Source organism: Macrotis lagotis, chromosome 5 (assembly GCF_037893015.1).
Source record: "Macrotis lagotis isolate mMagLag1 chromosome 5, bilby.v1.9.chrom.fasta, whole genome shotgun sequence".
In the NCBI taxonomy this organism is placed as follows: domain Eukaryota; kingdom Metazoa; phylum Chordata; class Mammalia; order Peramelemorphia; family Peramelidae; genus Macrotis; species Macrotis lagotis.
Window position 1 is genome coordinate 244740569 of NC_133662.1, and position 15835 is coordinate 244756403.

At 45.0% G+C, this 15835-nt stretch overlaps 1 protein-coding gene across 8 annotated transcripts in view; it reads left to right on the plus strand.

Annotated features, from left to right (window-relative positions):
* Positions 1–15835, plus strand: part of RAP1GAP2 (RAP1 GTPase activating protein 2) — a 271689-nt gene that overhangs the window by 194776 nt on the left and 61078 nt on the right. For 4 of the 8 annotated variants that reach the window (XM_074189228.1, XM_074189229.1, XM_074189227.1 and 1 more), the window contains one exon: positions 14086–14121. In XM_074189228.1, the coding sequence (XP_074045329.1) occupies positions 14086–14121 (36 nt within the window). Of the gene's footprint in view, positions 1–3263; positions 3878–14085; positions 14122–15835 lie in introns of those variants that run through there. The other 4 variants (XR_012468802.1, XM_074189224.1, XM_074189223.1 and 1 more) reach the window with 3 other exon arrangements.

The following is a 15835-nucleotide window of genomic DNA, read 5'->3' on the forward strand; positions in this document are numbered from 1 at the left end:
GAGGAAATCAATGCCTGGAGAGATTAGGTCGCTTGCCAAGGTCACAGAAGGTAGCAAGTGACAGAGTCAAGATTTGAAATCGAGGTCTTGGATCCACATCCATCATTCATTCCTCCTCACGACACAGTGGTGTCAATAGACCAGGATGCATAGCAATGCCAATAGACTGGGGAGGGGGTCAGAGGAGAATAGGGACATGTCCCCCCCAGTGCTCAGCAGCTGGGCTCAGGGCTTAATCCAACCCTGCTGACGGATCTCAAAGCAGAGGTCCAGGGATAGCTGCAGGAACGCAGCTACACAGGAAAATCGCTGCAGACAAAGAAGGAGCATTCTTCATTTAGGACTGCCCCCCCCCCTTTTTTTTCAAGCTGTTCTCATAATTAAATGATGATCCTAGTAATTCTTAATAGCTAGGCTTCTGACAGTGAAGAATGGCATTGTGCCGAGGGCTGAGAGGGTGATGTGATTGATGGGGGAGTTGCCTGGCCCTTTCCTCCCCACTGTGTCTTTCCAGATAGTCACTGAGTATTGTTCCTTGCTTCTACTTCCCCCTCCCTTTGGCCCCTTAATATTCTCATCCATTACCAGCCTTGGGGCACTTCAACCCCTATAAGAGAATGTAGTTATCATCACGGTGGATGGGAACCCAGATTAGAGCCAGAAGCGTCCTGGGGATCAGCTAGCCCAACTCTCTTGGTATACAGATGAAGAGCTGATGTCCTGAGAGGACCTTGCCCAAGGTTACCCAGTAGCCTGGACAATTAGAACCCAAATCCTCTGGACACACATCATATCTTCTTTCTGTGGTCCCATTGCTGGAATGGCTCTGAGACTGGGTTGGACATTTGTTTCATCTTTTCTAGTCCTCTCTGTTTCCATTTTGAAATTCATACATCCCAGGAACTAGTGGATAGAGTATGGACCCTGAAGTCAGGAGAACTTAAGTTCAAATCTGGCCTCAGGTACCCACTAGCGGTGACCCTGGGCAAGTCACTCAACCTGTTGGTCTCATTTTCCTGTTAAATGAACTGGAGAAGGAAATGGCAAATCACTTCAGTATCTTGGTTTCATGACCCAAATGGGGTGATCTTGAGTAATCTTTGGAAAGTCGCTGCCAATGACCAATGATTGGCAAGTGAGGGAGAATGATTGATAGTGAGTGATGACCCACAAGACCAACACTGCTGGCCTTTAGCATAGAATTATAGAAAGTTAGAACTGAGAGGTGATCAGCTGACCCAACCTCCTCATTTTACAAAGGGGAAGTCTGAGGCATAGACCGGGGAAATGACTTATCCAAGGTCACACATCTTTATAGAGCACCCAAGTTGGCTCCTGTATGGATTTCTTGGTCTGTAGTCTCAACTGTAGCATTGACCAAGGATTTCCAGAGCTTAAATAAATCCAGTAAGAGGAAGTTTGACTGGGGAGGGGATTATGGAGAAAAGCAATGTACTATACATCTAGTGGGAGGCTGGGAATAGTGGTTTAGGATGAGGGGAAGGGAGGGGAGAGCAGAAATAAAGACATATTTCTGGACTGGCAGGGTGTTATCAAAAAGGAGTCATGCCTTTGACTCTCAGCTCCCCACCTGCCCAGCTGCCTCTTCGTGGTACAATGGGAAAAGCACCAACTCTGAATTCAGAGGCTCTCGCTTGGTTCAAGTCCTGCCCCCCTTCCACCTGTGTGACTGTAGGCAAATTATTCTAATTTCTCACCTGCACAAAATAAGGGTTTGGGACTTGATGGTCTGAAATTCCTATGCTCTAAATCAGTGTGTCTAAATCAAAGGACATAGTAGATCTTTTATAAGCACATGTGGGCTGATTGACTCCTCCTAGGACCACTTACTTCTCTGAGACTCAGTTTTCTCATCTGTAAAGTGGAAATTAAACTCTACAGGATCACTTAATGCTTGTTGTAAATACGAGCTAATATGGAATGTCCCAAACTCTTAGTGCAGTTTTCTATTTCATAGCTTAAAACAACCCTTGGATATTTGGGATTCTCTGTGTAATATGACCGGGTGCAGTTGGGGTGGGCCTGGTTAGCGGAATGGTCTTCTTCATTTGCCAAAGAATTTAGGACAGGTAGGGGGAGACCATCAAAGTTAGCTGGAGATGCAGGGCGGGGCTGCCTTGGTGGTCTTTATGTGAAAGTCCTTTCATTTCTTTTCCCCTCTTCTAATTCAGAGAAACCTCAGGAATCTCCTTTGAATTCCTGCTGGAAGATGGGTCAGGACAGAGGCTAGTTAAAACTGGAGATAGACGGTTGGACTCTAGGTCAGGAAGACCTGGGTACAAGTCACACCTTTGTCAATTAGGGGCCATGTGACTCGGGGTAAGAATTTCCCTTCTCTGAAACTCAGTTTTCTAACTGTAAAATGAGGAAGTTGACCAGATGGACTCTTGAGACCTTTCCAGATCTCTGATCATACTTCATAATCCTGAGCCTCAGTTTCCCCACCTGTCCGATAAGGGGGTTGGACTAGCAGGCTTCTAGGTGCCCACTAGCTCTGAAGCTAACATTCTATGGATACAGCTTTCATAAACAAAGCTTCCAAACCTGGAAAATCAGGGGGGACCTTGAGCTAGTGTCTCAAGAAGTCAGCTTCTCTTTATTCACATCTCTGTTCCCGTCACCAACATCACTGCATCCGTCCAGGCCCACACTCTAGGGCTTTCTGGCCCCAGTTGTATTCGCAGTCCATTTATTTTTAAATTGTGCTTTCGTCTGCCAAGGCCACGTGAGACTCTGTGGAGATGCAGAAATCTCTTGGACTGTACAGATAATCCCTCGTCTTCCCAGATGACTTCTGTTCCCGTCCAGAGCTCTCTCCTTTCTGTTATCTTCCCTTCCTTCTCACCTTCACATCAAAAATGGAGAAATCAGATGCCTTCTCCAGGCTCACACAGGAAGTTGGCGTCCCTGTCCCTTAGCAAGAGCCCCCCGTGTCCCATGCAAAGCATCATTTCCATCAAGAAATCCGGTGATCTGGAGTATTAGAGCTGGAAGCAACCTTAGTACTAATTTAGTCCAACTCTGGCCTCCCCTTAAAAAAACAAACAACCTTTTATGGTTATCTTGTGTTTTCATATTACCATCACCTCCCAATATACCCTCTCCCCTCCCTCACCTAGAGAGCCTTCCGTCTGAGCCCAGAACAAACAAGAGGGAGAAAAACCTCAGGTCGTCCTATCAACTAAACCTGATGTGCAATATTCCACCCCCCCCCCAGCTTCCCACTTCTTCAAAGAAAGGAAGGAGGTCTCTTCTCAAGTCTCGTCTTCAAGGCCAGGCTTGGTCATTGTCATTGCCTCGTGAAGACAAGGGACTTCCCAAGGTCTCAGTGAAAGAGCCAGCCTCTGAAGGTCATCCGCTGCCCACGGCTGGCTTTCAGTCAATCACTTACATGTTCCAACCCAGCCCTTCAACATGGATCTCAAGCCAAAAGCATTCTGGATGCTTCCAAGACATGAATGAAGGGAAAGAAGGATTGGAGAAGAAAAAAAAAAACACAACCCAGCACTTTATTTATTTACTTTTCCTTCTTTCTTCAGTCCCCACAGTGTGTTTCCTGCATAACCAGCTGGGGGGTGGGGGCAGCCCCTCCCTCCTTCCCCATCCCCCAATTCATCTGGCATCTGGCAGCCCAGGGGTGGTGTCAAAGGTCAGGGCGAGTTATTGTGGAAGGACGAGGACAGCCCTGGGCAGATACCCAAACCTAGCGTTTCCTTGTTTGATCTTGAGGAAGTTACTGCAAGACACCAGCGCAGGCTGCTTCGATCCCGGGGACGGGCCAGGAGAGGGCTCCCCCGGTTGCCCCAGGCAGTGGGACTGGGGGAGGAAGATGATGGATTTCCTACGGAACTTTTTGGTGAGTCCCCCCATCCCACTCACGGATGGGGTACCCACAAAGCCCCCTGGGAGAATTTGGCAAGCAGTCCTGGCAGCTGCTTGGCTCAGCCAAGTGTTGTGTTGGCATGTCGGTCCTAGAGGAGGGAGGAGCCCAAAGTGCATTGTGTGTGTGTGTGTGTGTGTGTGTATTGAGGGGGTGCTGTCTAGAGAGGAAGGGAGGAGGGGACAGGTGCTTCATGGGGCCAGGTGCTGAGACTCAGGAGTCCCCAGACCCTGCCTTTTAGCTCCCCCTGAGACATCTCCTTAGCACTTGTCTTCAATACAACTAGGGTAAATATCTGGGGTTCTGAGACCCAGGTTCAAATCTCCATTCTATTGCTAACCCCTGATTTAACCTTAGACCCTACATCTCTCTACACACCAGTTTTTTCCCCCTGTCAAGGGAGAAAATCATGCAGATCATGCATTTGGAGCTCTGAATCATTTGAACCAAGCCCCTTCACTGGTTAGAGGAGGAACTGGCATCCCTTCCCAGGGTCACATGGATGGGAAGGGTCAACACCAGACCCACACAGATACCATATTGTTTCTAACCCTAAAATCCTCTGAGGAACATGCTTACATTACAGCCCAAGGCAGTGCCAACTCACTGGGCAGTGTTTGCTTTTCAGGGGGAAGTGAGAAGGACAGATTTTCTAGTTGGATTTCCATCTGGCTCGAGGTACCCATCTTGCCAAAAGGCCATCTCCTTTTTTGAGTGGGTGACCAGACCAGTCGTAAATCCATCTGCCTCCCTTCATCCTGTTATGGATGGCCCTGGGAAGGATGAACTCACAGGTAACCTCAATCCTAAGCCAGGGACTGGACACCTGCCTGCAGACTCTGCAGACTGGGAGGACTAGACAGGCCAAGTGAACAGTTAGGAAGGCAGTAGGTTATACAGGTTAGAGGATTGAGCCAGAGAAACCTGGTTCAAATCCTGTGACAGTTACCAGTGATGCAATCATAAGCAATTTACCCTACTTCAGATGCTTCATCTTTCAAAAAAAACAATTATAACTTGTTCTCACAGGGCCTTTGCAAGGCTCTGGTGGTGTAATGTGTTCATGGTGCTTTGCAAACTTTAAAATGAGATATAAATAACTGCTGTTAAGGTCATGAGACTTAGCATGGTGCAGTGGGTGGAATCAATTAATCAATCAATAAACATTTTCTTTTATTTTTTAGACAATTGGGATTAAGTGACTTCTCCAGGGTCATGCAGCTAATAAGTTCTGAGGCCAGATTGGAATTCAGGTTTCCTTGACCCCAGGGCTGCTGCTCCATCCATTGCACCATCTAACTGCCCCTCAATAAACAGCAGGAAAGCTTGGGTTCACTTTCTAATTTGGGGCAAGTACAGATGACTCTTAGCTTCTGTGTTATAGAGGATAGTTGGAGGGAATGTGGGTCTCAGGAGACAGACTCTGGCAAATGAATATTCCCAAGACATAAGCCTGGCCATGTTATTCCCCTGTTCTAAATTGTTTAGTAGCTTCAGATAAAATGAAGACTTCTCAGTCTGGCTTTCAAGGCTCAGGTGGCCCCTCTGCAATGAAGCCTTTCCTAATACTCCTCCCCCATCCCCCCCCCCAAAAGTCATCTTCCTGATTTCAAATCCAATCTCAGACATTTATGAGCTTTGTGACCCTAGACAAATCACTTAACCTTGTTTGCCTCAGTTTCCTCATCAGTCAAATGCATTGTAGAAGAAAAATGGCAAACCCTTCCAGAGTCTCTGCATAGAAAAGTCCAAATGGGAACATGAAGAGTCAAAAGTGATGGATATGACCTAAAACAACAACCCTCCATTAGAATGTAAGACTCCTAAGGATATGGAAAGACAGAGAGAGAGAGAGAGAGAGAGAGAGAGAGAGAGAGAGAGAGAGAGAGAGAAGAGGAGAGGAGAGAGAGAGAGAGAGAGAGAGAGAGAGAGAGAGAGAGATTTATTTTGTATTCACTTAATGTTCACACACATATTGTGAGGTCATTCTAATAGAGCATAAGCTGCCTGAGGGCAGGAGCTATTTTATTTTTGCCTAGCCCTATTCCTTGCAAGATAGAAAACACCTGATAAATGTTGGATTGTACATTACTATCCATGTCCCTTCTCCCTCCAGCAGAATGGATGGGTATGTAAATGAAGGAGAAAATCAAGACCTTTAATGGTCATCACTAGTAGGTCATGGAAGGCTTTGGGCACATTTTTTCCTTTGTTCATAGGGCCCTTGCTCACACCGTTCCCTACCCCTGGAATGTCTTCCTTTCTAAGACCTACCTGCTGGAATCTTCTCCATCCTTCAAGCTCCAGCCCAAATGCCCTCATTCCAAGAAGGCCTCCATGATTTCTCTCCAACCAGATGTGATCTCTCCCTGCTCCCACAGCTCCTCACACCTCAAACTACTTTTTATTATAGTCATTTATGTCCATGCTTTGTCTCCAAGAGAGCAGGAAACATTTCATATTTATGTTTATATTACCCTTGGGGCCACTGAGGTATTCAGGGAACATTTATTGAACAAGAAGATGACTGAATGACTAGCAATGAACATCTTTATGATTCACCATTCATGGAAGTAACCCAGGGATGGACCTTAATTGGTGCTGACAGTTTCTGAAGTATGAGCCTCAAACCTGCTGCCCTTGAGATGCCAGGGATGCCAGATCATCAGTAGTGAGTGGTCTTCAGCACCCAGTCATGATATGGTAGGAGGACCTGGCCACGATCACTGGTTCTGTTAACGCCATTCCTCTGAATGTCATCTCCTCCTTCTCCACATCTTTAGCCACTTTCTCTGTAAAATAAGGGCACAGACCAGATGGTCTTTAAGCTCCTTTGCAGGTGTAATATTCTTTCATTCTATTAATCAACTTGACCCAAACTGAGCCCATCATTTTCTTCCCCAAAGCTGGGAGGTGAATAACTAACAACATCAATAATCACAACCCTGGGAAGTTTGCACTTTTGTTATTCCCATTAAGAGATGGGGAAACTGAGGTAGACGGCAGTTTAAGGGACTTGTCTAGGGTCACACAGCCAACAAATGTCAGAGGCTGGATTTGAACTCATGTCTTCCTGACTCCAAGTCCAGTGCTCTATCCACTGAGACACTTAGCAATGGGCTAAGTACTGGGAATAGAAAGAAAGACAAAACACTGGGCCATATCCTTAAGGAACTTACATTCTAATGGGGGATTGCTGTTGCTAGGTTATATCAGTCAATTCTGACTCTTCATGTTCCTATTTGGAATTTTCTATGCAGAGACTCTAGAGGGTTTGTCATTTTCTTCTCCAACTCATTTGACTGATGAGAAAATTGAGACAAGGTTAAGTGATTTGCCTAGGGTCACCAAGCTAGTAAATGTCTGAGATTGGACTTGAAATCAGGAAGGTGACTTCCTGAATCCAAGCTGAGCACTGTATCCTCTACCCCCAATAGAGGACACAATGGGGGGGGGGGGAGAGAGAGAGAGAGAGAGAGATTGAGAGACAGAGAGATTGAGAGAGAGAGAGATGGATGCATTAGGGTGTTAGTTTACTTATTTTGAGAAGTATATTCATTAAGAAATTTGTCTAAGGATTATGGAAAGGCAAAAGAGGAAGATTGGCATTGACCCAGTAGTCAATCAGCCAAGTTTCCTGGAGGAATAACCTCAGAATTAGAGATTTGATTTATAGAATGAGAAAGATGGAACAATCCTAGCTTGTGTTGATCTTGCTCTGTAGAAATTGCTTTTCTCACAGGCTACACTATAAGTTTTACTCTTCTCACATGGAGGCCCAGAGAGGTTAATGAACTGGCCTCTGGTCCCCCAGCTAGGGAGTGTTAGGGCCTCTCTTTTAAGGTCCCTTTTCCTTCTCTTACATCCAACTAGGGCCCCCCCTCCAATCTAGGCAGACAGGTCTCCTTGCTATTCTTTGCAAATGGGAAGTTATCACCACCATGGAGGTCTCTGCCAAACTCAGGGGATGTTGTCTGCAAATATTTGATTGATTGATTGAGTCAGGAATATGGAGTCACTTCATTTGGTTTGATGTTTTTAGTGGAGGGGATGAACTTATAAATGATTGGCTCCATCCCAAGTGGAATCCCCCAGTCACTGCCGTCCTTGAGCAAGCAAGTAACTGGATTAACAGAATGTTTTAGAAGGTAGATCTGGCAGGGGTGGGATGGACCAAAGTGGGGAAAGAAGATAAGAGCAATTGATAAGCACTTATTAAGCACCTCCTATATGCGGTCTTAAGGATCATAGGACTCTCCCCATATATATGACTAGCAATGAACATCTTTGTGATTCACCATTCATGGAAGTAACCCAGGGATGGACCATTAGAGTGCTCATTGCCATCCTTTACAAATAGTAAGCATCTAATAAATCCTTTTTCCACCCCATTCATTCCTTCATTCAGGTCTTATGCCAAGTACTAAAGATACAAAAACAAAATGTTCATTGTCCTATTCCATTGAAGGAGATCATGTGTGTGTGTGTGTGTGTGTGTGTGTATTTACACATAATAAAATAAATGCAATATAATTTAGGGAGACAAAGCACTGGCAATAAGGGAAATGAGGGAGAAAGAAGGAGTAATGTCTATGAAACCTAGCCAATGGAGGGGTCCAGCCAGATGTAAGCTTCTTGAGGGTAGGAACCCATTTTTGTTTTGTCTTCATTTCCTTAGCACTCAGCACATGCTCGTTGATGGGGACTGTTGTTTATTAAATCTCTCTATTGTCTTATCCACCTAATGAAGTCTAAATTCCATAAAAGCTGAGGTCCGCATTAAGTATGCTGCTTAATAACTCATTGGGTTGGTTGAATTGGATGAAATGCCAAGAGAGACACCAGTTGGAAAGGGATTCCTGTAGCAGTCTGGGAATTGAGGAAAGGATACCAAAACATCGCCCTCACTCTACTCTCCCCATCTGACTTCATTGCAAGAAGCCTAAGTTTGTATTTTGTTGATGAAGAGGATTCTGGTGAGGGTCCCCACCTCTGAAGGATGCACGCCTTGAATTGATTTTCCATTAGTGAGAATGGCTCCCACTGAACTCTTCACAATCTCTTAAGTGTTTTCACTCAACTCATCCAAGTAAGGGGATGATGGCTCATCGGGATGAATGGAGTAATTGATGTACATTGAGTGATGTTAATGATGACTCATGGAACTACGGTACTTTCAGGTTTGCACAACCCTTTTCTATGAGACAGGTTGAGCAAAGAGTCATGTGCCCATCTCATAGTAGAGGAAGCTGAGCCAAGTACTTGTCTAGGGAGCCATGGCTAGTGTCTGCCATGCTTTGCAATGCCAGGTCTTCTGAACTGGCTGCAGAGCAGATTATTCCCACATACTCACATTTACTCTGGGTATACTTAGTCTATACAGAATTAGATATTTATAAGTTGGCTTTCCCAGGATATAAGCTCCTTGAAGGCAAGCTATTTCATTTTTTTTTTTTTTTGGTGTTGTTGATGTTAGGGTTTTTGCTTTTGTTCTTGTTTTGGTCTTTGCATCCTCAGGGCCTACCTCAAGACCTGGCACATATTGGTGTTTAATAAATGCTTCTTGGTTGAGAGATTGATTTAATTCATTTTATAGACAAGAAAACAGAGTCCTCAGTAGATTAAATGACTTTTACAAGGTCCCCAGGTAGTAAAGCTGGAAGGAATCTCAGAGGCCATTATTATATAGGTGAGGAAGTAGACCCAAGGTCAACCAGGGAGTCAATGCAGAACTGGGATTGGCTCTAATTTAGTCCTCTCTCTGTCTTGTATTTTCTTTTCCACCCCTCCATGGTACCTCCAACCACAATAGGGCCCAGATTTGGACCCAAAGTCTCTGGTTGTAAGTCCAGGCTTCTTATCATTCCATCGATCGGGACACGTAGCATGAAAATCCATGATCTTGGCCCTAGGATCTCACTGCTCATGTAAGTGCCCAGGGTCAGGACTCTGATGTGATAGCCAGTTTCATTGGCACCTTCCCTGGGAATCACGCCTTTCATTGCTCTCTTTTAGCGAATGGAGACAATGCCATGCCATCCTGACTTTTTTTTTTAATTTGGTGATACCAAGAGATATGGAAGCTATAGGGAACTCTGGAAGTAGTTGGGAGTTGAAACAGAATAATGTGCTCCCCCATTCTGTTGCTCAATAGAAGACAGCCAAGTCTACTCCCAATATTTTTCCCCCTCAGTTCTCCATGTGATCCTCCTCCGTGTGTGGTGTGTGTATGTGTGTGTGTCACAATTGGATTTAAGTAATTGCTCAGCTAGTAAGTGTGGTAAGTGCCTGAGGTCACATTTGAACTTAGGTCCTCCTGACTCCAAGACTGAGGTTCTATTTTCTGGGTCACCTAACTGCCCATGTGGTCCTCCCTTTTTTTAAAAAAGATTTTATTTTGGGGCGGCTAGGTGGTGCAGTGGATAGAGCACCGGCCCTGGAGTCAGGAGTACCTGAATTCAAATCCAGTCTCAGACACTTAATAATTACCTAGCTGTGTGGCCTTAGGCAAGCCACTTTAACCCCATTTGTCTTGCAAAAAAAACCTAAAAAAAGATTTTATTTATTTTGAGTTTTACAATTTTTCCCTTAATCTTACTTCCCTCCTAAGAAGATCAGATTGTGGGTTCAAATTCTGCCTTTGACCCTTAGGGGCTCTGTCATCATGAGTAATTTATCTATCAAATGGGGAAAAAATGCAGTACCTAAGCTATAGGAGTGTGGTGGGGATTAAATGAGGTCATGTAGGCAAGCTGCTATAAATGTATGAACTGTTATTATTCTACCATTTAACCATCTCCTGAAATCCTACCTCCTCTTTGAAGTTTCTTAGATTGTTGCTGATGGTCCATTTCCATTGTCAAACGTAATTGAAAACAGCTAGGTGGCTCGGTGGTGAGAGCATAGGACTTGGAATCAGGAAGACTTATCTTCATGAGTTCAAATCTGACTTCAGCTACTAGATGTGTGACCCTGGGCAAATCACTTCATGCTGTTTGCCTCAGTTTCCTTATCTGTAAAATGAGCTGGAGAGGAAATATCTTCAATGTCTTTGCCAAGAAAGCCCTTCAAATGGGGTCACAAGTTGGATTCAACTACAATTATTAATGTCAACATTCCCCTTCCTTGTCCATGAGGCCAAAAGCTGAACCTCATTTAACCTTCATCTTGCTACAGGAGGCCCTTAAGAAATGATCATTTTGGGGTGGCTGGGTGGCGCAGTGGATAAAGCACCAGTCCTGGAGTCAGGAGTACCTGGGTTCAAATCTAGTCTCGGACGTTTAATAATGACCTAGCTGTGTGGCCTTGGGCAAGCCACTTAACCCCAGTGCCTTGCAAAAACCTAAAAAAAAAAAAAATGATCATTTTACTTGCTTGGGTGGGGCTAGGGTTTGATGAACCTGAAGGTCACTCCTAAGGCTTTTCCTCCAGAGGTTGGCTTTCCCTTTAAGGACAGACCTAATCTCTTAAGGCTGGGGAGGGACTTACAAAGAAATACTGATTCCCAGGCTATGATTGTGTATGTCAAGCTTGACTTCTGGGCAATTATTTCATGGTTGACTTGTCAAGTTGTTAAAGTGGTGGTTTTAGTGAGGAAAACTGGCAGTGGGCCCCCTCCCAGGCGGCAACGGCTGTTGCTAATAATAAGTTAGACGGCTCAGCGAGAGAGTTGCTGTGTTATGCCCCCTTTGGAATACTAGTTCTGGTGTCCTGACTTTCCCGGCTGCCAGAGTTGCTGTGTTATGGCCCCTTTGGAATACTAGTTCTGGTGCCCTGACTTTCCCAGCTGCCAAAGGCGGGGGGAGGACACACCCCCTCCTCACATCTCAAGGTGCCCTAGAGCTGGCCAACTGGGATGTCTCATTGGGTGCTGCCCGTGTGGCCTCTATCAGTCGAAGGGAATCTCTTGGGCTTGGGATTTGGTATGGGTTCAAGTCATCCTGCTTACTCACTGTGCTTCCGAATGGAAAATGAGGCTTGTTCTTATGGGAAAACAGTCACTGCCTGCTTGGAAAGCCAACTGAGTCATGGAGAAGTGGCCTCGGGCCCAGCTGAGGCTACCTTGTTAACTTTGGCACCAGGGACCTGGCCATCTGCTTTTAGATCGTGGCCTTTGTGGGTTTTGAGAGGCAGCCTGCCATAAAGGAGAGAATGTGTATTTGGACTCAGGAAAATCTGGGGCTCCAGGACTAGGGTTGTGTTCATGGGCGAGTCACTTCATCTTGTCAAGGCCCCAATACCCTCAGCTGTAAAACTGAGGGAGGGGCTGATTCGATGACCTCAAAGATCTCCCCTAGGTTGCATCTACAGTTCTGTGGGTCATGGGAAGTTTCAGCACCTGTCTGAGATGGGTTCTTGCTAGGTGTACTCCTATACGCATGGCGTCAGGGTAAGGATAGGGTTACTTCCAGAGAGCGTCATGGAACTAGAAGAGAAAGGGACCTTGAAGGTCATAGAATAGCCAGTTAGCATTTATATGGTGATTGAAGATTTGCAAAGATAACTTGCTCTCTCACTTGATCTTTCCATTAGCCCTAGAAGATAGAGACTATTTTTTGACAAGTAGAGAAACCAAGGCTGAGAGAGGTCAAGTGAATTACCCAGGGTTAGTAAATGGCTTAACTCAGGTCTTTCAGACTCCACTGCATTCTCTCCACCATAGTACCTACTTAGATCATAACTCTAGAGACGTAAGGATCTCTGAAGTCACCTAGTCCATTATAGCCTTTAACAGTTTAGGAAACTGAGGTCCACAGAGGAAATCTAATTTGCCCAAGGTCATTTAGGGAGTGTCAGAGGTAACATTGCAACTCAGGTTCTTTGGCTCAAAGATCAGTAGCCTATCTACTGTACCTTGCTACTTCCCCCAGATCAACTTCCCTTCCCTTTCCACCCTCCAGAAACTCATTAATCTATCAGCATATGTTTACTGGACACTATTGATAGTAGAGTGCAAGCTTCTAGAGGGCAAGAAGTATTTCTGCTTTGGTCTTTGTATCCACTGATGTTTTACACCTAGTAGTTATTATCGGTTTGATTGGTTGATTGAATGATTGAGCCTCTGATTACCAGAAAACCTTAATCAATAGCTTGGTCCAGCCTTTGAGCCACAGCATCTTCTTCACCCTGCACATAGTAGGTGCTTTATAAAGTGTATTGGTTGATTGAATGACTGAGCCTCTGATTGCCAAAACAGCTTAATCAATGGCTTGGTCCATCCTTTGAGCCACAGCAACTTCTTCACCTTGCACATAGTAGGTGCTTTATAAAGTGTATTGGTTGATTGAACGATTGAGCCTCTGATGACTGGAAGAGTTTAATCAATGGCTTGGCCTATCTTTTGAACCACAGGACCTTCTTCACCTTACACATAGTAGGACAAAGACTTATGGGTTAATTGCATGATGGAGCTCCCCTACTTCTCTGTTTCCTTGTCCTATTCTCAGGGACATTACAAAGGACAGTCTGGGACAATCCCTGGCATCCCTTCAAGAAGGGAAGAAATTGGTGTCGGAGTTTTCCATCTAGGGGTGGCTAGGTGGCGCAGTGGATAGAGCACTGGCCCTGGAGTCAGGAATCCCTGAGTGCAAGTCTGGCCTCAGACACTTTAATAATTACCTAGTTGTGTGGCCTTGGGCAAGCCACTTAACCCTATTGCCTTGCCAAAAGGAAAAAAAAGTTTGCCATCTGGAGAAGACCCCAAATAGTGCATGATACCACCCCTAATCCCCTAGGCCTGTTGTAGGCCTAAACCTTTGCCCCTACTAGCTGTCCTCACCCAGGCTTTCTCCCAGCAGGTTGGGCTAATGACCTTAGCTTCCTGAGACAGCCTGGAGCCTTACTGTAGCTATCCGACCCCAAAGGAATCATTGGTTGGCCCAGAATGAGCTTGCTGGCCAGAGCTCTGGCCCCCTGGGAACTTCCCCTTCCCCAGTTCTGCCTTAGGACTGGCCAATATCCTCAAGTGTTTATTTTTTTTCAAGAAGAATATTTTGGTCTTCAAGCCCAGTAAAGACAAAATCTAATTATCCTTTCTCATGTTTCAAATTAATTCTGTCTCTGTCCAACGTCTGCCGTTCTTTGCTTTTTGCTCTTGGCGGGAGGAGAAAAGATTTTCTTAGACAGTCTCACTGACCTCATTGTCTTTCTCTCCCTTTCCTTCCCTCCCCTCTTTTGTCTTACAGTCTGCAGAGTTCTTCGAGATGCTGGAGAAGATGCAAGTAAGTGTCCCAGTTTTGGGGTTGTCCACTTGCCCCCATTAGAATGGGAGCTCCTTGAGGCAGAGATGCCTTTTTTCTTTGTACTTGGTATTCCCATCACCTGGCACAGTATTAAGCATCTAGTGGATACTTAGTAAATCCTTGATTGATTGATGGGGACATTGGATCCCAGAGCCGAGAGAATTCTGACAGCTGGACAGATATAGCAACAACATGGAACCCACCAGTATTGGGAAGCTCACCGGTGGTCGCCCTAGTGATGGGCTATGTGGATCCAGGACCTATGAGAGAGACCTATGTCTGAGCCCCACAACTGAGCACCTTCCATACTTATCAGAAGTCACAGGGACTCAGTAAGTAAAGTGTTGGATTTGGGATTATTAGGTCCGATGGACGCATCAGATCCTAGAGTTACAACTGGAAGGGATCCTGGAGATCCTCCAGTCCAATACGGCTAAAATGACCCATCCAAAATGACCCAGTTAGTAAGAGGCAGAGTGAGATTCAAATCCAGGTCCTTTGAGATCACATCATGAAGACCTGGGTTCAAATCCTACCTTGGATACTTCCTTGTCCAAGGCAAGCAGGTCACTTAACTTCTCTCTGCCTTAGTTTCCTCATCTGTAAAATAAGAATAATATTCCTTTATCTTCATAAACTTACACAAAGTAGGTATTTAATAGAGGCTTATTGGTTGATTGCATAATTGAATCTTTGATTATAAGAAGAGTTTAATCATGACTTGAGGAGATTGGGGAATCAAATGGGAGTAAACCTATAAACATTTCTTATAAGTATTATGCTGGGATAGCTGGGGAAGATGTAGAGAGTTTTATATTTATTTCCACGTTCCAGAATACATTCATTTTTCTCCATTGAGGAAATGGAGTAAAAGAATTAAAGGGGACAAAGGGACAAAGTCTTTGCAGAAGACTTGATAGTCTTTTGATCTGAAAGACAATTTCAAGAATGTCATCCATCTGGTCCAACCTCCTCCTTTTATGGAGGGGGAAACAGGGCTGTAGTCATGCAGGAAGTGGCATGGTGTGGTAGAAAGAGTCCTGATTTTGGAGTCAATGGACCTGGATTTAAATTCTGCCTTTGTCTCACTACCTGAAAGCATTTGGACACCCTGAGCCATAGCCATAGCCTAGGCATTGTCTAAGATCCCTCACAACCCAGACAAAGATTCTAAGACAAACTGGCCTCTGAGAGAGTGGACAGAGTCCTGGGATCAGAGAAGAAAGCCTTGAATTCCAGTCCTATTTCTGCACCTGTGCTGATTTGTATCATTAGAGGGAGTTCTTTACACCAGGAAATAACAAATCTGGTCCATTTTATAGCTCTCTAAAGTCGGCAAAAATTTATTTCATTGGTTGCTCACAAGGACCCTGTGAAGTAGTTCCTTCAGTTGGTTTTTATCCCTGTTTAATACCTAAGGAAACTGAGGCTAAAGGTCATCCCAAGAACTAGCTTCTACTGGATTTTGTTCTGGAAAAGTGAAAGCTTGGCTTGGCTTGAGTTTCAGAAAAGCTTTAGTAGGAAGATTGGACATGAAAGCAAAGGGCAGGGTATAGAGATTGGCTTGGGGGAGTGGTGATATGCCATTGCCTTTGCCCTACCCAGAAGGTCTAAGGGATGATGACTAACACAAGGCGAGGGGGACCTACTCCTGTTTCAATTCACTTGTTTATCTGCATAGCAGAGTGGCTCT